Source organism: Platichthys flesus, chromosome 24 (assembly GCF_949316205.1).
Source record: "Platichthys flesus chromosome 24, fPlaFle2.1, whole genome shotgun sequence".
NCBI classification, from domain to species: domain Eukaryota; kingdom Metazoa; phylum Chordata; class Actinopteri; order Pleuronectiformes; family Pleuronectidae; genus Platichthys; species Platichthys flesus.
In genome coordinates, this window is record NC_084968.1 from 10,859,769 (window position 1) to 10,880,837 (window position 21,069).

The 21,069-nt window shown below is 45.1% G+C and overlaps 1 protein-coding gene across 4 annotated transcripts in view; it reads left to right on the forward strand.

Moving 5' to 3' along the window:
* Window positions 1-12,159, forward strand: part of arap2 (ArfGAP with RhoGAP domain, ankyrin repeat and PH domain 2) — a 96,348-nt gene extending 84,189 nt beyond the window's left edge. For 2 of the 4 annotated variants that reach the window (XM_062384253.1, XM_062384252.1), the window contains exons 25-33: window positions 233-307; window positions 930-1,047; window positions 2,940-3,068; window positions 3,975-4,111; window positions 5,064-5,146; window positions 7,961-7,996; window positions 8,921-8,984; window positions 10,615-10,740; window positions 10,966-12,159. In XM_062384253.1, the coding sequence (XP_062240237.1) occupies window positions 233-307; window positions 930-1,047; window positions 2,940-3,068; window positions 3,975-4,111; window positions 5,064-5,146; window positions 7,961-7,996; window positions 8,921-8,984; window positions 10,615-10,740; window positions 10,966-11,328 (1,131 nt within the window). In that variant the 3' untranslated portion in view covers window positions 11,329-12,159. Of the gene's footprint in view, window positions 1-232; window positions 308-929; window positions 1,048-1,117; window positions 1,964-2,939; window positions 3,069-3,974; window positions 4,112-5,063; window positions 5,147-7,960; window positions 7,997-8,920; window positions 8,985-10,614; window positions 10,741-10,965 lie in introns of those variants that run through there. The other 2 variants (XM_062384254.1, XM_062384255.1) reach the window with 2 other exon arrangements.
* The last annotated feature ends 8,910 nt before the right edge of the window (window positions 12,160-21,069 follow it).

Genomic DNA, 21,069 nt, shown 5'->3' on the forward strand with positions numbered 1-21,069 from the left:
TCGGCTTTTGCATTCCATTATCGCTGCTGGGTTTCACTTTGCCTCCAGCGCCGACAACGACCTTTACTTTCCACCAATCCTCCGAACACTTCTCTCCACTTTCTCTCCATTTGGATTCCTGCCACACCGGAGCCAGGAACTCAGAAGAAAAAAGCCAATTAATCCAGCTACATTGTTTTTTTAGCAATCCGACTGATCTCTCTTTCTTTTTCTCTTCCTTTTACTCTCTCAGTTCTCTCCAGCTGGGGACCTGATCTTCGAGGTGTACCTGGAAAAGAGAGCGCCGGAGAACTGCTGTTTAATCAAGGTATAAGTGTGTGTCTGCGTGTGTGTGTGTGTGTGTGTGTGTATTAAAGTGTGGGTCCGTACTCTCGGTGCGGGCACGTGCCTCTCCGAGCACGCCCTCTTTCCCAACGGGCCCGTTGGCGGGGGAGGTGAAATAAGAGCGAGGGATGAAGGCGGGCGGGAACGAGAGGTGGAGAGGTTGATAGAAAAGGGCAGAGACATTTGTGGTTTAACCCCTGGGGGGGGGGGGGGGGGGGGGGTGGGAGGGGTTTGCCTGCAAAACAAATCAAAAGCAAACCAATCAGAGAAATGTCTGATTTAATTGTGTGAGTAATCACAGTTTACGAGGCACGCGGGTCACTGCAGGTTGCAGAGTCCATTCGCAGGTCAGTGGCGGTTGAATAGGGGCGGGGTTAAAGAGGATCCCTGTGGAATAAGGCCGAACATCTGCTTGGTTCCATCCTGTTCAGGTAGAGGCAATGACGGAGGAGTTAGCATTTAATAAGCGCACCGTGCACGTGGCTGCGAAGTCAAACATCCGCAACAAATGTGATCGGCTCCTCGAAGGAAGAGTTGAGGGCAGAGGAATCGACCTCCGCTCTTTTATATTCCAGATGTTTGATATCTGTTGCTGTTCTCTGTAGGTCTCTCCCAGCATGAGGTCCGCGGAGCTCGTGGAAACCGCGTTGAGCATGAGGAACGTCCCCTTCAGCGCTGAGGACCTCTGGACCACCTTCGAGGTCATCGAGAATGGAGAGCTAGGTAGGAAGGCTTTTCAAATTGAAGAGCTCCTGCCCCCCCCATCATGATCCTGATTCTTTTCACAAAATAGTCTTTATACTTTACCAATCAGCACCGATTCCACGTCTAATTGCTCCGGGCAAGTTACGGATCGGTTGGACCCCAGGAGACCTCCAAGCATACCCAAGATGATTCTCAGAGAGGATTAGTAAAATAAGAAAGTATATTTCTACTTCAAATGTTATTTTATTCGATTATTTTCAGATTTTTCTCTTATCCTTGCGTTTGTATTGCAAAACTCACTCATGCCTCTAAAGTCGGAGAAGGGCAGATCACTGTTTATCCTGCTTACTTCACTTCAAACCTTGTGATGCTTCAAAGTTTCTTCACTTCAAAGGTTCTGCTTGGTCTTGTTGCTGCTCTCAACCCTTACTTAAGAATACGATCATGTGACACTAATTTGAATAAGAAACAAGCAATTGTACAGTATGTATATATTTACATGCTCATTGAAGTTAAGTTTTTGATTCCCCCACATCTGTAATTACTGACTACTGTAATCGGTGGCTCTTAACTCAAATGAATTGTGATGCATCATGGGAAAATGTACCACGCGATGTGTACTTCTGAGAGAGCCCAGCACATTACTAGACACCTGTAATCAATATGGTGTCTGATGAGCAGTTTAAGGGATGACAGGGTAAACAACGTATTTATATATTAAATAAATAGGCGTTCCTCCCTAACCTTCCTCTACAGTACATCTTATAATTCAATCCTCCATAAAACTCCTGTAATCTCTGATTCTCATGCAGACACGTATATACCATCTTTACCGTCACATGTCATGAATTACCTTAATCCCTCTTGCATGGTCGCCCTCCTCTTGTATTAATATGCACCGACGGCACCTCCAGCCTCGCACCCCCGCTTCTGATCGCCGCGTGGGGAGCGGCGAGCGAAGGGGGGAGGTGGGGGGGGGGGGGGGGGGAGTCAAAGTTGAGCTTTGTCGCGAAGCTGCTTGGCTGGCGGCACCCGGCGCACGTCTCATCAGTTCACCGGGAGTTTACGCCGCACTCTCACGTTTGTTTTCCTCCCGGGAAAAGTTGCAGAGGGCGCGCCGTCCTCCTCCAAAAAGTGAAGGCGCGGTGAATACCGAATGCATTTGCTGTCGTTTCAGCATATTTTTCCCCAATGCCGAGACAATATGTCTGCGGAAGAGTAAACAGCGGAGCTATTTTGAAGGTGGTAGCGTGACAGGTTTTGCTCATAAGACCATAAAGGGGGGGGGCGTTAATTGGCCATTTTGTGGGGACAGCCGAAGATAAACACCGTTATCGGGGACAATAGGCAGGAGAGGGGGGGAGCCAATATTTGGTGGGAAATGAGGAACTAATTCCGTGGCCTTGGTCTGCAGAGATTCCAGAGGGGAGATAAGCCCACCGTTATGAATAAGTTATGCCATCGTGGCTCTTTTTACCTCCGTCGGTTATGAAAACCAGGGAGGGGGTGGAGATGGAGGAATTGGAGCAGGAGTGGTGGTACACAAATTATCTCCGTTTATTCTTTCTCTTTTTTTCCCGGCTGATAGCGTGTACCCCGTTCACCAATTAGGGCGAGATAATAGGTCTATTTTGCACATGAGTGTGTTTTTATAATCGGCTCCCGATGTGCGGGAGATAAATGAAACTACTTTGTGATGGAGACGGGGGAGAACAACAACAACATCATTTTGTTATTTGGTTAAGTGGGATTAGTCACGGGATTTGTGATAAGAGGCCGTGATCGTGCTTCGTGCATTTCTAATCCGGGTTTTGACCGGAGGACGCAGCGGCTCGGCGGTGGCCTGGTGGACTCTGAGCCCCCTCCCCCCCACCCCCCCCTCTGACCCCGGTGTGTTTCACTCCTAACAGAGCGCCCGTTGCACCACAGTGAGAAGATCCTGGAGCAGGTGTTGGAGTGGAGCTCCTTGGACTTCCCTAGTTCTGCTTTTCTGGTCATAAAGAGGTTTGCAGGGGCTAAAGGTGGAGCCGACGGGAAAGGTAAAGTATTCCTCCGATGATATGAGGCCATTACAAACTGCATCCTTCGGTCAAAGTGTGTGTGTGTTATTGTAATTGTTCATCATAGCACAACAACTCTTTGCGTTTATTATACATCAATCTGTTGATTCCTAAATTACCCCGTACCTTTACTTCACCAAACTGAATTAACATATTGAATGGAAAGATCTAATTCAATAAATTAAGAGCTGACGAAAACAAATATATGTATTGTATCACATTGAGGTACCTTCATCGCCTCATTACCGTGTGGTTTTTGAAGAAATGCATTAATGCTACGTAGGAAACATTGTGAGAAGTTCAAACAATGTCCTCAAAGTAAGTAATTACAAGTGAGAGATGGAAAATTATCATAATAGTTTGATGAAAGTAATAATTAGCATAAGCAATTAAAACAGTTGGATTCAAGTATAAACTTCTGGGCTTTAATTCAAAGGTAAGCATCAGAAATATAAACAGGGTCTCAATGGTTGGCTAACTGGGATTGATGATTTAACTAAAGTGAAATAACCAAATTTAACTGGATGGTAGGAACTGAGAAGCAGACTTGGAATAAACAGAATGTGAAATATGCATTTTTGGTGAATTTATAAATGTTAGAAAGTAGAAAATGATTTGAAATGAGAAACTGAGTATGATTGTGGTTGATGAAGTGGTGCTTACCTTAATCAGTCGGGCTGGGGTCACTGGTGGATACAGTGTTTGTCCAACACAAGTTCACAGAACCAGTTGTCTAATCATATAAAACTGAAAACACCACATTTAACATCTAGTAACAGCTGTTTGTTGGTATTTCTGCATAGATGGATATATTGATTGATTGATTGATCGATCGATCGATTGATAGAATAGTAGATTGATGGACTTTTCATTCTGTTTTCCCAGACGACCTAAAGCAGGTGGTGAGAGGCGACCCTCTGAAGTTCAATGACGGCTCCACCAAACTGCTGTCGGGGCACAAGTTCCAGGACAAACACGTCGTGCTGTGTGCAGAGAAGCTGCTGCTCTACAGAGATATCAAAGCAAGTACACTTCTTCTTATTTTTTTTTGGGGGGGGGAGGGGGGGTGAATCCACTGTCACATCTACAAACACACACCCGCCACCGTGTTGGCTCTCTCGCATGCAAACACACAGAGGTACCTGGCGCACAGAGCACGCCTCGCGCCACCAGGGGAATCTCAAAGGTGACGGAGCTGCTTGGGAAAACCAGACGGTGTTAAAACGGGAGCCCACATGGCGGCGAACCGCGGAGATGGAACTCCGCCCAAACTCTCCGCTCCACGTCCCCGGCGACGTGTCCGTCCAAATCCTGGAATGTGAGGAGGAATACAAAACGCACTCGTGGCGGCGGACTTCCCACTCTCTTTTGAAAAGGGAAGAACACAGTGGGTTCCCCGGAGCCCTGTTTCTCCTCAGCGCATTCCTGCGGTTGAAACAAGGGATTCGTTAAAAGCAGTGAGAAGGAGTGTTCATTATTGATGGAGGTGCAGTACGGGGGGGGGGGGGGGGCTCACTGAAAAGCCCTATTTTCTATATCAGGTTGCACAAGAATACACTTAATTACTGCATGAATGCAAAGGAAATTATAAGTACTTTGGCCTGTACAATTATAGCTTGCTTTATACTTAGCGCAAATTACGTTGCGTTGTATGGAGCAGGGATGGGGGGGGACGGGGGGGGGGCTGCGATGTGTATGTGTCAGGGGCTTTAACTCTGATTTACTTTCCTTTCTTCTCTCCCACTTTCTGTCTTTCTTTGCTTGGTAGGAGACGTGTGTATTTTCCTCCTCCTGGTAATGATTCAAATTGATTGTCGTGCTGTGACACTTTTTTTTTTAAATGGCACAGATCATTTGTTGGCAATTTGCTTTATCTGGGTTTATTTAGTTTGGTCGAGTGTGATGTGATTCTCGCCAGTTTTTTTTCGTGATTTATTCATCCAAAAATATTCAATTGTTTTTCTTTCCTCGCAGAGCACTAAAGCAGAGAAAGCAATCCCACTCAAATCTGTGAAATGTTACCTGGGCCTGAGGAAGAAGCTGAAACCCCCGACCAGGTAAACCGTGCTCATATGAATAATAAACCTCTCGTGTGTGTGTGTTTCTTTCTCTCTGAAATCTGAATGTATGTAAATTAATTTGGGATTCAAATCAGCAGTAGATTTGCTAAAACTACCAAAACGGACGGTTTGCATGGTCACATTTTCCGTTTCCTCTAATACTGTCGATAGAAATGATTTCAGCTACATTTTACTCGATTTTTATTTTGCTGCTGAGTTGTTTCAGACGTGGAATTAATATTATAAGTAATAATGTAGTTGGAATTTCCACTATTCCCTCTGTTTTACTGCGAGAGGAAAAAGGCAATGTGAGCGAGAGGAAAGTGATTTCATCTCCACGTGAAGGTCAGCGACTGAAATAAAAAGAGGTTTAACTTTTCTTATTTTTACGCGCTTGAAATCAAATCAATTCGCGGAAACAGTAAATTGACTCAAAGGTCAAAACTCGAGCTCCATTTATCATCAGTTTTTTTTGCTCCATTATTACCTTTGCAACTCAGTCGGCCATGGACGAGGCTTGTAAGTGGGTTTTTATGTTGAAACTATTGTTCCTAAGATATACAAAGTACTTTCACATACTTCCATGAAGTTGTCACGTGCCACCATTTATAATCATGAGAAATATGAAACAATGTGTGGATCATTCTTCCAATAAAAGACATCTGAAGGTGTGTAGCGTTTCAATTATCACCACATGTCCAAGTTATTTTGAGCTGTGGTGTAAAACTTAACGTGTAAAAAGCTCCAGCACTTTTAGGAATCTGTGAAAATTAAATGAAGCTATTATATGTTTGTTCAGCGTGATGAACCTTCCCTCCGGGTCGGAGGCGTGGGGACACACGGAAGGTCTGAACCAGAACAGAACTGATTCCACCGAACTTTATCACTCTTTATTATTCCTCACCTGAGGGTCAACTCTTTTGTCCCTGTGAGGATCCTCTAGGAACGATGACTCCGAGTTCTCCAGTGGTTTGGATAGGTTGTATTGATCGGGAGGTGTTCGAATGTAAGAGACAGACACAAACATGACAAATATAAACCCCAAAAGTAAACAAATATCTCTGGGTGGTAAACAAAATCACGTGACCTCCGCATCAGTTTAATTTCTTAGTTACTTCCTCCCTCTGTCTCTCTATGGTGAGACGTTGAAATCCTGTATTTACTTCACTAACCTCAAATTCAGCTCCTATTAGACCAGTCAATGATTTTTGCTCTTAATGGCCGTTCTTCTAATTCCCCTCTGCATATTTTGTGGTCCCATAAATATTGCACTAAAACAGACATATGTTTTCATAACCCTTTTAGTGCATAGCTTTGTGGCATCTTCATAATAATCATTAGGACCCAAAGCAACTGCTGCATATTCAGCCTCCATGTTTTATTAAGATGAGCTAGGGATTATTTGTTATTATTTGTGTGCATCTGATCGTGTGCAACAGTTCATGCTATTAGTCCCCGAAGATGTATCGGCCCTCAGAGTCCGCCCCCCCCCACCAGGGGCCACCCCTGACCCCATCGTATTTATCACTGTAATGGATCTCATCACTTTTTAACAAATACAAATTATCGAGCTCTGCGTACGCGGCTGGAAAATATCCCTGCCACAGTTTTATTTTAATGGTCCTCCATTATTATAATTTGCAACCCGCAGGAGCTCCTGTTGGTCAAACAAAGAGGAAACGTCTCGAGGAGCCGAACCCCCGATATTTCACGTTACCCTAATTACAATTCCTCATCATTTTCCCCGTGTCGGGAAATTTCAAGTCCGGCGAAGCGTGAAAAATGAGTCCGGGCGAGCGTCTGTCTGCAGCGCTCGGTCCTTCAGGGGAGAACAAGTGGATAAGAGAGAAGAAGTGGGAGATGAAGGGCGAAAGGGAGGAAAGGGAGGGGCAGAAGGAAAAGAATGATACAGCCTGGTATCATAAATAGGCCGTTGGGCTGTGGGAGAAGTCATACTGCGAATAAAGGAATAAAGACAGAGAGCTGAGGAGAGCGCAGAGTCATGGCGAGAGGGGTTAGGAGAGGCGGCGCTCCGGTATCTCATTAGGCAGAGGTCGATCTGTGAGCGGCCGACCGCCGGGTCGGATCGGCTGCCTCGACTCACAGGAGTGATGCTCCGGGCCGCGGGCTCTCCGCCTCGGCCCCCTCGCCGGCTTTGTTCTTCCCCCACTTCTCAGCTCCCGTTCAACCGCGGCTGCAGAGGATTCTCAGGTGTGTTCTCCCGGGAGGCGCTCTTTCCACCGTGCTGTGCCTCTGTGCAGGTTAATTCATGCAAACAGGCCCATATGTGCACTTGTGTGGAAATACATTACACCTGTGTGGGAAGGGGGTCATTTTAGTTACTTTTGCAGCATCACACAATTAACAGTGTTCATCCCGGACTCAATTATGCTCCAGCAATAATCCCACTTTCAAAAGTTTTGTTTATTTTGCAACTCTCCCAAGAAACTGTACTTTAAACGTTATAGGTTAAAGGCACCCGCTCAGTGTATTGAACAGTTGAGCCCGGAGCACACGTGGATCAACATGTGGGCTGAGACTAGAACGGATAACTTCATTAATTCTGCTATTTAGAACCCAGCGTTTCTTATATGTTTCTATTCCTCTGCATTTTAATGAACAAGGTTTTGACCTGCTGCTTTCTTTAAAATAACTTTTTAACTGTGTTTAATACTTTTAAGTTGTTCTTTTAGGGTACTTTGAAAATTCCATGTGTACTTGTGTATGTGTGCATGTTTTGCTTCAGTTTTTCCGGAGCAATAAAACAATAAAAAGTTTCCGATCTGACCCTCGTCCTTCTTGTCTCAACAGCTGGGGCTTCACCATCTACTCTGACAAACACCAGTGGTGAGTTCTCCAGTTCAACCACTGATGAGTGTGACCTCTGCACTTTCCACTTCAAAAAAATCTCCAAAAACAGAAGTGAAACAAAAGTTGGAGTGAAAGCACTCTGTGATCTAAGTGGGTTATTAATGGGGACCAAAGTGCAGTTTATAATGGGACGAGTGGCCTCATGCTGGGCCGCTGCTGGTCGACAGTCGGGAACCAAATCGTGGCCGACTTTTAATTTTTCTTCTTTGCTAGCTGCCGTGTAAATCTAACTTTACTGAAAAGGCGCCCTATAGGTTTTGATAAAGAAAAGCCAGCAAGCTACACTCATACATTTTGTACTTGAGGCCATTTAAATGCACTTTAAAGACATTTCACTTCCTCACACTATTCACTAATCAAGACAAAATATCACTTTCACTTTCCACTTCATTACATTGAGCTTTGATTAGAGTGTTCACGTCATTGAGATCAAAGAAAAGCAGAGAAATATTCAATTAAACTTGTAAAACTGTGAAGTTAAAAATTGCTTAACAAATACCTATGCCAAAAAAAACACTTTCCATTGTCAGCTCCATTCCATGTACAGACCAAATGCAGGGAGCTTTATGATAAACGTATATAAGCACAGTACAGACACCAGAAATAGCTGCCAATCAAAGACAATACTGTACCATCCTGAATCGGATGACAGGTGTTATTTAAGCCATCATCCTAGATTGTTACTTTTGGCACTAATCACCGCACTTCACCCCCGCCGATTCACGCAATCACCGCTAATGACAGCCAGGCCCTCCCATTGTCAAGCGATCAACGAACTGTCTCTCCTCCCCCCCCCCTGGGTGCGGTGACTCACCGGATCCGGTCACCTGTTGAAAAAAGGAGTGCGAGGGGTAATAAGGTGGAAACCAGCGGCTGATGTGAGTGTGTTTCCCTCCTCAGGCATCTGTGCTGCGAGAAGAGGGAGGCGCAGGTCGGCTGGGTGACGGACATAATCAGGATGAAGGTGAGACGATGGCACACTGAGTGAGAGCGAGGAAGTTACTCGTGCCAAAGCCTGATGAAGTCATTTACAGAAGCTCTTAGTGACTTTGGGAAAAACCTCTTCTCCCCCTGACCCGGTTACTGCTGCAAACCAAAAACATCAGCGAGTTTGATAAACCCGATGCAGAGACCTCCCTTTCCCCCTCATCCATGTGGAAAATACGCTTGATACAGTCGGAATAAACCATCTTTGTACAATCCATATCTCAGGGAAGGAAAGGGAAGATACGATAAATCATATTTCCCCCCCCCCCCCTCATCCACGTTATAGGCAGACTAAGTACATAAACAGGAGAAGGAGTGTAAAGTTTTCGAGGTCACTCAGCAATAACATAAATCATTTTATGTGGAAAAGCCGTGAGAATAAGGTCAAGGAGCCGAGTGTTGTCCCTGTCAGTCGCTGACTCAGCACATATGACATAAATGATGCGAGACAAAGCAAACACAGAGGGGGGGGCCTCGACGGATGTGTCATGTTCCTGTAGTGTTTTTCAATCTGGCGCTCATTGATGCTGTACTTTTGAAAAACAAGACTTTAAGTTGGACGTCACGCTCGCCCAAATCTCCAAGTAGCGGATCAAACAAAAGATTCCCGAGCTCCCGAGGTGTACGCTCAGCACATTTCATCGGCATCAGCCCGCCGCTCGGCTTCCTTTATGGGAAAGCATCTGCGGCGCCGGGTTGTTTATCACAGGTGCTTTACTGTAAAAGCCTTTGAGTGCCTTCGTTTGGGTGAGCGAGGGGAGACAGGGCACGCTGTCAGGGAGAGATTGTTTTTTTTGCTTGTTGTTTCCAAGGGGGGGGGGGGGGCCTCTGTGTCTTTTCTCAGCTCTTCAGATCAAGAAAAAAATCCATAGCAGAGCGGAGCCGGCTAATAACGTTCGGACTCTCCTCCCGAATCCGCTAAATATCAGGATTGTCAGCTTCCAACACGGGGGGGGGGGGGATTGTGGGAAGGACACGGGGGCTTGTGGGAAGGGCAGAGAGAGAGAGAGAGAGGGAGGGAGAGTGCGGATGAGAGAGTCGGCCGAGAGCACTTCAGTGTTCTTGATTTCCTCTCTCACCTGTTAGAGAGCATCCTGCTCCCACAGTTTCCATGGCAACCGGCGATGGAGGGCCTCATTTCGAAGCAAAGGTGTTTTGGGCGCTGGAGATGGAGGGTTCATGGGGGGGGGGCAAAGGTGCAAGGACGGGTCGTGGCAGTGATGAAATAAGGATTTGTTAGAAAGAGACTGTTCTGTAGGTCGGGGGGGGGGGGGGGGGGGGGGTCAGGGTGATATGAAAGGATATGTTGTTAGAGAGGAAGTTTAGCCAGAGATCAGAACTCTGCCACTTTTCCTTTTTTTTTACAAAGATACTTGTGTTAGTCCGGCCAGAAATCGAAGTTCATACGAGACCTGTGCTTCCTGTTTCCTCTTTAAATACAAGTCTGTGATCAATACAGTTTAATAAAATATAAACAACACAAAAGGAATAACTTCTGTATGTATCATAGATTCCCCAAATCCACTACTTCTATACCTCTTAACTCACCACAAAGGTTTTTTGAAGGAACCTGCTGCTCACTCCTGTTGTCGGCTGTGTGTCTCCAGTACAGTTCTGACCTCTGCTCAAAGACCGTCAACTCAAATGACGCTGCAGATCACAAATCCTCCAGAGGGGGCGCTGTGGCTGAGGTCCGCAAGGTTTCACCTCACAACCTTAATTCCAGGAAACCGGTGAGTCTGTGATTTTATTTTTTTTTTGTCAAAATGTGAGTGTTATATATGAAAGGTTTCCAAGTATGCCGTCCCACTGATTGATTAATGCATCCAAGTGGCTTCCGGCTGTGTTACTGTTATAAAAGATTTACTCAGAACTCGATTACACTTGTTCAAATTGCCCCCCCCCCCCCCCCCCCGGGGCTCCGTAATTGACTTTGAATTCCCTCTGCTTCAATTCAGCAGATCGACAGGAAGCCGTCTCTCGCTGGAGGCAACCAGGTCGCTTCAGAGGAGGCCGGTCCTCACAAGAGCGCCAAAGCCAACTGCCCGAAGCCTAATCACCTCCTCAAGCCCCTGGACGCACTGCCCCCCCGACCCTCTGTGAACGCCGGGCAACCTCCGCGGCATCATTCTCCGTCCCCGGCCAGGCAACAGCCGCCCCTGCCTCTGCCTCTACCCCCCAAGGGCGTCTGTAAGACCGTTAAAAGGCCGTCTCTGGGCGCGGAGGGCATGCTGCCGTCCAATCTGCTGAGTGAGCTGAACTCGGTGCTGAACAAGACGGGCCGCGGGGCGAGGAGCGGCGAGCGGCCGGAGGAGAAGTGAGCAGGAGATGGAAAAAGCACTTTAGTGATCGGCCGTGGAAACATTACAGGCCCGAGAGCGGAAAGGGGAAGGTGTTAGAGACTGATGAATGCAGATGGAGATGAGGGTGAGTTGCTTTCATCCAGGTGTGGGGGGGGGATCATAGCCTGAAGACGGCTTTGGAGCTCAGATGTATATATATATATATATATATATATACTGATGCACGAGGGGATGTGAGAGGAACCAGGTGCAGGTCAGGGAGACCTCAGCTGGACACGGCGCTGACCCAAGCACTACAACACCTGATTTGTTCACCACTCTTCTAACGTGTGAGATAAACACGTCCTGCCGCCAGAACTCAGAAGTTTCCACACGCCTGCTCCGCTCTTCTACTTCTCCAGGGTCTATTTAAAACAAAAAACTATTTTATCCTCTTGTTTGACTCTTAAGGGAAATCGTGTACCTTTATTTTCTTATTAGCACTTATGCTGCAAAAGCTGTTTCATGGAGTTGCACATGTTAAATATATATCTGTTGTATGTTTCATTTTTAATCGTAGTAAAGCGGTCCAACATTAACACACACAATTAAAACGTGTGGAATAGTGCCGTGAAAATCTAATTCAAAATAGATGAGCTGGTTTTAGAGCCCACTTTCCCATTAACAGTATTTCAGACATGACATGCTGGGCAACTTCCTGTGTAATTATTTATTTGTAATATTGTGTTGTCTTTGTAGCCGTTGTAGGACCTTTTAGCTTTAAGCTGTATTTTTTTTAAACATAAGACGTATCAAAGTAATTTTTATGTACAGGATGAATATGTTAATAAACATGAAATATGCTTTAAACATGCAGTTTTTTTTACTCGACTCTGTGATACTTTATGATAGATAAGTTGTATTTAAGATTTGTTCTAATTTCCTGTAGATTACATTGTAATCTTTATACTTTATTTAGCGACTACACAGACACACCGCTCAGATAGCTACAGTTTGGTAGAAACCATTAGGGATAATATGTAAATGATTAATTCCTTGTGTCATGATATAAAAAGTGATGAACATCAGTGTTGTTGTTTAATGATAATCTCACCATCATCCCTCTCAGATTTATTATGCATCATTATGATAGATTTTTTTTATGTATAATTGCTCTCTATATGTTTTATTTATATTTTAATGCTGCATCTGCTCTCTGCAGCTGTATATTATAACCATGAATACACTTATAGGCTCTTTAACACCATGTAAATCTACTCAGTATGTGTATATATATATAAATATATATTGCTTCTGTACACTGTTGTGTTCCATATTGAGATTTAAGAGGGAAGCTCTAGCCCCCCATTCTGGATCTCAAGTTTAATTTCCATCTTCCATCTTTGACTTATTTATATCTAATCAGGTCATTACTTCACTTGTAGATTTCCTCCCATTCCGGCTTTTTCTCAAGTGAGATGGAAGAATACACCCCCCCACCCCCACACCTCTGGTCACATGCTCTCGTTGAATAATGTATGGCGGTTGGAAAAAATGCACACGTCTGCAAGTGTCACACAGGTTCCACCATGAAAAATTCATATTAACGCTTAATTTTCATTATGCCTCGTGCGCCGGCTGCCTGCCCGTTGTTTCACATCCTCATATTCCAATCATGGAGTTAGCGCATTTGTGCATTCATGGTCGCAGATTTTTCTTATTAAGGCTTTGTTTGCACTGTGCAAATATGTACCTATACAACTATGTTCATTGTATTAGCAGAAATGAATACGTTCCCATATAATTGGCCTGTCGAGAGTCCTTTTTTCCATTCCCGGCACCCTGGCTCCTACTGGCAACAGGCTCACAGCACAGACTCTGGGTTCCGATGTGTGATAATGCAGTGCACGTGCCTTTTGACTCTGAATAATTTGTTCTACATTAAATGCCAATTTCCTTTTTAAAATCCCATTATTACCCACTGGAGAACAGGGAAGATAACTACCCTTTTTAAATTCTGCACCGAATTTGCTTCTCATCTCAGGTGAATTCACTTGAGCTGAAGCCAAACCACCTCCGCTTCCTCTGGATCTTCCCTCAGACGGTCGTCTCCATGTAGCTTTACCTCTACTGTCCTCTGTGCCTTTAAAACCCTGCATCTCTCTCCCTCCCTCTGAGGCCGGTGGTGTACCGAGGTCACCATATGGTGGGAGAGAGTTCGAGGGGGAAGCTCTGCAGAGTCATGCACATTATTATGATTTTTTTTTTTTACATTCGCCAGGTCGCTCCACTGAGAAGGAATGGCTGCACTGGTGAGTACTGGTTTGCTGTAGTGCTGTGTTTCAGTGCAATCTCTAAGTACTCACACTGAACCAGTAGCGTAATGGAAGTATATTACACAATTGTGATGTTCCTGAATATTTCAATCAACTTTTACATTGTTGGAAGTACAAAAATATATAACATGCATGGCAATATTTGTCTTATAGTATGTTATATCTTTAACCAATGTATTTGAACATGAATTATACGATAGCAAAACATAACATAGTATAAAAAAACATGATTTGTAGTTAAAAAGGAAATTGAATAATAAGCATTAATCACTTTTCTCTTCTTAACAAACACTTCACTCATAACACAACAGGTCACGTTCACACAGCCCTTCAAAATAAAGCACTTCTCGCCCTCTCATCCCTTCTCTCAAGGATGGAGGAGCCATCAGGGGCAATTTGTGGCTCAGTGGTTTGCCCAAGGTCACTTCAATACTGCCTCGAGGAGCCGAGTGATCCAACCGTCGACCTTTGGGTTATAGTGGACGACCCACTTTACCTCTTCACCGAGGAGCTAAACCTTGAAAACAAATGGAATTGGTCCTTTAAATACACAATGCTAAAGAAAATACTGATTATTTTGCTGAAATAGCTCAAGATTTATATATATGATGAATTGGACTGTGCTTTGAGACGTGCAGTACGTGCATGTAGAGACGTACAGAAGCAAAATACCTGAGCTGAGTGCAGCAGTGGAGAGCGAGAGAGGGGGAGAAGGGGATTAGAGAGAAAAGGAGCGAGCTGATATGCTCGAGAAACAGAGAGAAAATGACAAGTTATTTCAAAAGAACAGACATGAGTCGTCTGATTGGACGTGAGATGCCTCTCAAGTAAACCCCCCGCAGCCTGTTGGGTTCTTATACCAAACAAGTCTTGTTCCACTCGGGCTGATGCCGGTTTTTGAAATGTGGAGGTTATTGATCAGCCCTCGGCCTGGTGGAAGTGTCATACCCCCCCCCCCCCCACCACCACCACCACCGTCTTTGGCGTACGCTTGCTTTGTCTGTGCATAATAAAAAACATCAAGGGGCAGAAATGAAAAGGGAGCAGGGTGAGTGACAGGTCTCAACACGGCCCTCATACCACTTCAGCGAGCCTCTCTGCAGCAGACACGCAAATTAAAACCTATATATCCTTCGCAGCCGTCTGCCTGATCTGAGAAGTTTACTCAATTTCTTCGAGGGAGAAGGGAAAAAACTTGCAAAGACACGAATGTTGACTCAAAACACAGCAGACGTCCGCGAGGGCCCTGCACAGAAATGAAGCAATCTCCTCGGCTTCAAACCCCCGGCGCTGTAAATCAGAGCGACTGTACTGTTAACGCTGACATACTGCAGCTGTAGAACACGCACGGCGAGCCGCGGCCCCGCTGATTTACATTTCCAGAAAGGGTAAGCCTTATATTAATGGGGCCGTCCATTTTAAAGGGGCTATAAATAGCTCACCGGGTGAACTCGCCCCACCGCCGGCTGCCGTTTTTTTTTACGCTGATCCACACATTCTGCCCTCTAATCTCAATTCTATTAATGTCTCGGGCGATATTTACGACACATGGACCCTTTTAGCCTGACACGGCTGTAAAGTATACTTTCAAAGCAGCCAAGCTTTATCTAATTAAATGCCTCTGCAATTGCAATTCAACTGGGAGTGAGTCTTTAAAACCTCAATCAGTCCACCCCCCCACCCCCCTGCTCCCACCTCCCTCTCCATCCTCCGGTTGGAGCGAGTCACCGCAGACCTAATAAAGAAGGGAATGTTAAACATTCCAATTAAAGGCAGCAGAAGAATACGGCTGTAGATCATCTTCATATTCCCCATTGTTGGGATTATGGGAATGCTGCCAGATGGAGGAGGTCACCTCAGCAATAACATTGTATTTGTTTGGGGGGTGGGTGGGGGGGGGGGTAACTTGACTGTGTGCTGCTGAAGGCTATTCCCAGATTGTTATGCATATTTGCATATGACCGTAGGCGTAGTGTTGAGTCTATTAGTTACTCTTACACACACACACACACACACACACACATCACTCCAGTGAACTAAGAACACAGGAGATATTACGCCTGCTAGAAGATTGCTGCCAAGTAAAATATGTATTTAATAGCACAATTAAACCTTTGCTATTGTATTTTTAGTTCACTCAAGGTTAACCTGCACAAAACAAGTTATGTTAAAATATTTATTGTATTCTCAGTCTCATCGAAATCACACCAGAGACACTTGAGTCAGATCTGTTTGCCGTTAATTTAGGAAACACCTCGAGAGAATCCTTTCAAATTTGGACTCTCAGATTAACTGATTTCGATTTGTGTGGGGTCAAAGTTCAAAGGTCATGGTGGCCTCACATGCTTTTGGCTAGATATCAGCGGTAAATAGGCTAAGGTCACCGTGACCTCATGAGTCTGGAAATAGGCATATGGTTGATTATAGTGTAGTCACTTAAAAATGTTGAAAATTGTCGCCCTGTAGCCTGACTCCACATCCTGTGTCAACACACACAGTTTCAGGCCATGATACAAAAAGCAACACCCAGCTCAGTTTTACAGTTTATCACTCTTCCTTATTCTACAACTCCAGATCCCTGCAGCACAATCCAAAATTAGACAAACGCATTGAAAACAGTCACATGTACGTATTATAACCTTATTAGGAACGCCCCTCAGGGCCCTGACAGCAGAGTCGTATTACCAATTTAAAAAGGAAGAGCTTAATCTAACGTACAACCCAAAATATGACAAATGAATTCGGTCAAATATAAACCTCAATTATTTCCTTTAGTTCATGAACATTGTTCTGTGAAGCGGAGGCTGTACGTTGAGTCAAATTAACAACATGCAGAACGTGTTAGATTGTAGTAACCCTTTAAAATGCTTCCAGCCTATGGTCATAAACATGAATTGTTCAAAACACTTTGATTGCACAGATTGAAACTCATAACCGGGTCCATGTCCCATCCACTAGCATGGAGGAGGTCTGGTTTACGACTTATACTGCAGCCAGTCAGCAATACATGCAGTTGCACTCTGCCTTATCCTTAACTCTACACTAGACTCAAGTGGAGATTTTGGTCATGAACAACATCTATGTTTTGATTTCTCAGGCATGTGGACCCACTCAGTTCAGTGCTGTCCCAAAGCAGGAGCGGGCAAAGTCAGAGCAGCTGCAGTACACTGGGCAGGCCGCTCAGAGACGCCCTCCACTCTGCAACCACGAAGATCACGTCTCTGAAAGAGGGAAACAAGACTCTGAAGAAGAAAAGTCAACCAGGTGGAAAATGGACAGAGGCAGGTGGAAAACCAGCTCAGACAGGAACACGCACTCCTTCAAAAAGAGGTCTGCAGGAACTGGGAAGGTTCGCACGAAAGGCTGCAAAGACAAACCTGGTGAGGCTCGGGGAGGAAGAGCGAAGAGAAGTGCGAGAGCAGGTGTGACGCAGGAGGACGGCCGAAAAAGAGCAAGAGAACATGAGTCAAGAGGAACCAGAGGAGAACAAGACTCAAGATCAACAAGAAGAAAGAAGAGAGGCTGCAGAGCAAAGACAAAGCGGAGGTGGAGACAAAGATGAGTGAGGACAAACGACTGAATGACACAAAAAGAGCTAAAGCCAAAGAACATCCCTACTTCTGACACCTTCACTCGTTTCTCTCTCTCTTCCTGTAACAACTTCCCTATCTCACCCCTTCATCTCCCGCCTCTTTCTCTCTTCTCCACCCATTATCACTCCAAAATGAAACCCCCTCCCCATGGCTCCTTGTGCGTGTTTTGCATGTTCTAACCATGTTAACCATTAGATATGATTCAACCCCAGTGAATTACATCTCCCTTGTTTCCTGAAGATTGATACAGGGTTCATGGCTCCTAATTAACAGTACATTAGTTTTCCGAGGAACAGATCTGCTTTATATCTTTTAATTTGCAACTCAATTTAATATATTTGCTTATTTCACACTGCTGCCTACTTCTCACTGATGTGACCTTCATTTTGACACCGATATTATTCAAATAGACCTTGTGGCTGCTGAGATGTAGTCGGTACATTTCGGTTGTTTCATTTTTCGAGCAGGAGCCCTGAGGCGTCGGGGAGAAGAGGTTAAATCAAAATAGAAGGTTGCTAATGAGATATTATTTTAGATGTTGGTAAATGAGTCAAGGTTTTTCTTGCACTTGATCAAAGTTGTCTCGGTTTACTCTGATAAACACACAAAGGGTCAGAACTAATATATTATTTAGTCGTTTTGATTTAGAAGTAGATTTAACCCTGTCGCTAATGATAACACACGTTGTCTTCCTTATTCTCTGGGACTCCAATGGCCCAAAAGACCACAATACAATACAATGAAACACTCCTATAGACACATACCTTTGAGTTTTTTTTTAAATAGTTTGGGCTTTATGTGGCTTTTATTTCCCAGTGAAGACAATTCCCCTTTAATCTATCGCAGCTCAAATGCTGACTATTGTATTTGTGGCTCTATCCTGTAGTTAAGATGACGGAGGAAGAAGCAGGACAATACAAGAATACACCTTAGAGGCGGTGGTCTAGTGGCAGAAACTTGGACTCTGGGCAGACAAAGGTCTCTGGTTCGACTCCACGGAGAGACAACAAAAGACGAACCTGGATTGATCTGTCCAAAAAATCCAAGAGTCTCCCTACCCTGTCTAGTGCCCCTGAGCAAGGCACCTTACTCCCCCAACATCTGCTCCTGAGCGCCGTACATGGTCGCTCACTGCTCTGTGTGTCCTGCACCAGATGGGTCAAAAGCAGAGGTTAAATTTCCCTACCTGCATGAGTGTCCCTTTGCATGTCTGTGAATGTGTTTGGGACTAATAAATGTATCTTAATCTTAATCTTCAAACAAAAGTTATTTTCGCCTCAACTAAGTTGTACACTCACATAAAATGTGACAGGGCAGCGTTTCCATTCAGTCTAAAGCAGCTGTGGACGACAGATGCCACAGTTATCACTACAATCATCTGCATTCATATATCCAAGCAGACGTTGGCTTTTAAATACAGATTCAAACACCTCCGCTGGCTGCAGAGCCATCAGTTTAAACGGTGTGTTAATATTTTGTAATGTTTGTAATCGCTGACAAAGATTTTCTTTCTACAGTCATCAAAGTATTCAGATGCAGTCAAACCAGACTTTTGTAGTTTATCAGATTTCAGCTCCCTCTGCTTTTTTTTCGTATGGAGATCTGATAGAAATTTATATTCACATTGTAGGTTTACTGTAGGATTGCATCTGAGTTACGCTTTGAGTGCCGTTATTTGTAAGACACTGCAAAGGTGGACGTTTCTTATCATACGTATTTGTGATGATTTGTTTTGGCCACTTGAAGCCAATCCCCAGTTTACCAGACGGAGACGATATAATGAAATACATGTCATGTAGAATTATGGAAACTCTAGTTTTTGAAGCTTGACTCAGCCGAGGGAGTAAAAGTCAGGACGTGTCAGCCTCAGCTTCTTGACCAGTCGATATTAAATCTGTCTCCTCCGAGTCTCCCCTGACTTTATAAGTCCAATACCAAAAACTCTGGAGTAGCACTTTAAGATGAAAAATAAATCCTGAGGTTTAATCTCACACGTAGGAATGCTGTGAATACCGTGCTCTGCGGTGGAGGAGAATAATTCTAATATTGATAGTTAACCATAGCAGGCAAATAACCACGGGCCAGGAAGCCATGTGAGAGGGTCTCTGGGACCTGGTGAAGGTTTGGCAACTCTGAACAATTTAGGCAGCCAAAGAGAGAGAAAGGGGGGGGGGGGGGGAGAAGCTTTGAGCTGATCAGAGCGGACCTGCGAACCCCGCGGTCATTTCCATTTAGTCATCCACTCCAGAGGTGGAATGGGTAGCGCTGCCGAAGCCGACCTCCCCACATCCGCCGTCCAATGGGCTGCCTTGGTCTCCCGCCGGCGTGGGGGCGAGCGAGGGAGTGGGCCGGTGTGAGGAGAGAGGAGAGAAAGACAGAGGGGAAATGAGCGAGAGACGTTGCCCCTAATGGAAATGGCGAGATTGCGTACCTGAGCATTTAATTCAGCGAGGAAGAAAGTGCTTCAGCGTGAGGGGGGGTAATGCTCCTGACCTCCTGACTTCTGAATCCAGAGTTTCCTGTATTGGCTTCCCCCCCCCCCCCCCCCCGGAAGACAGTCAGCAGTGCCATCGTGCCCGGCGGCGCTCTGTCCCAAGGACGCCGCTATGGATTCAACCGTCCATGATTTGAATTGGGGGAGACTAAGCATCACTTGTGGCCTCATTCAGACTCCATGATTTATTTATCCCTCTATAATGCCGCAACCGTTCCACAGTAACCTTCATCTCGAGTTTGTTTGCTCTATTTCACGCTGTCCACAGAGAAGGGGGGGGGGGGATTTAAACATTTAGTTGTCGGAGATGCGTCGAGTTTCTATCGTATGGCCGTCCTCTGAAGTTGAGGCGTCCTTGCAGGTTTGTTTGCTACACTTAATATCCGACTTACTTTCTGCACACCCCCCCCCCACCCCCCCCGGAGCTCTCCATCACAGAGCTCAGACTTCTCATCATTATTGCATAAAAGCAATTGAGCGGTATTAGCGAGTCAATATGAACTCCATATCAAACGCTCGCTGCAGAAAAAGCTTCTTGTGGTTGCAGGTATAAAATTAGACTATAAATCCTTTTAGTGATCAAAGGGAATGCGTTTTCTACGACGTGATTTTATTGCGTCTTTAGTTTGTGTGAGGTTAATCTTTGCAAACGTTATATTTCTGTCTAAGTTCAATGAGATGGAAGGTTCCCTGCCTTTACGACCATCTCTACTTGTGTCCACTCACTTTTCAAAATTCACTGTGGCCAAAGTCGCAGCTTTTTGGCTAATGTTCCGTTATAGTGCTTACATTTCACTGTGTTGTTCATAATGTGCATAAACTGTACTTCCCTTAGTCCTCACCCACGCGTTGGAGGATTCAGTGAAGATGTCGCACACTCACTTTGAACGTGGGGACATCTTGTTTTGCACGATTGCAGCTGGAGAACCTGGTTTGTGTTAATCTGTTCATGGAGCATCCCAAAGACAGCTAGCGTAGCTTAGCATGAAAGCCGGCTCGTTGTGTATCATGTGGCCTAAGCAGGAAATTGTTGTTGTTGTAAGTTGTTGTGTCGAACGCATCAGCAACAACAAATCAGGCCCAGTCAATATGTACATGTGAGTGGTTAGCAGGAGGGTTTCAAGGGATTTTGGGGGCTCAGGGCAAAAGGAACCTGGGGGGCCCGACATCAAACAAACCCCCACCTCAGATATAGTAGTCTGTGTATTGTGTATATATATTTCAGATTATGATGTCGTTGCTGTCTCCAGTAGCCAGCTGTAGAATTGTGGACTAACATAACCAGCCGCTCTCGGGAGACCCCCCCCTTCACCCCCTGGTTCAGACACTGTCTGTATCACTTCATACTTTTGCTCCG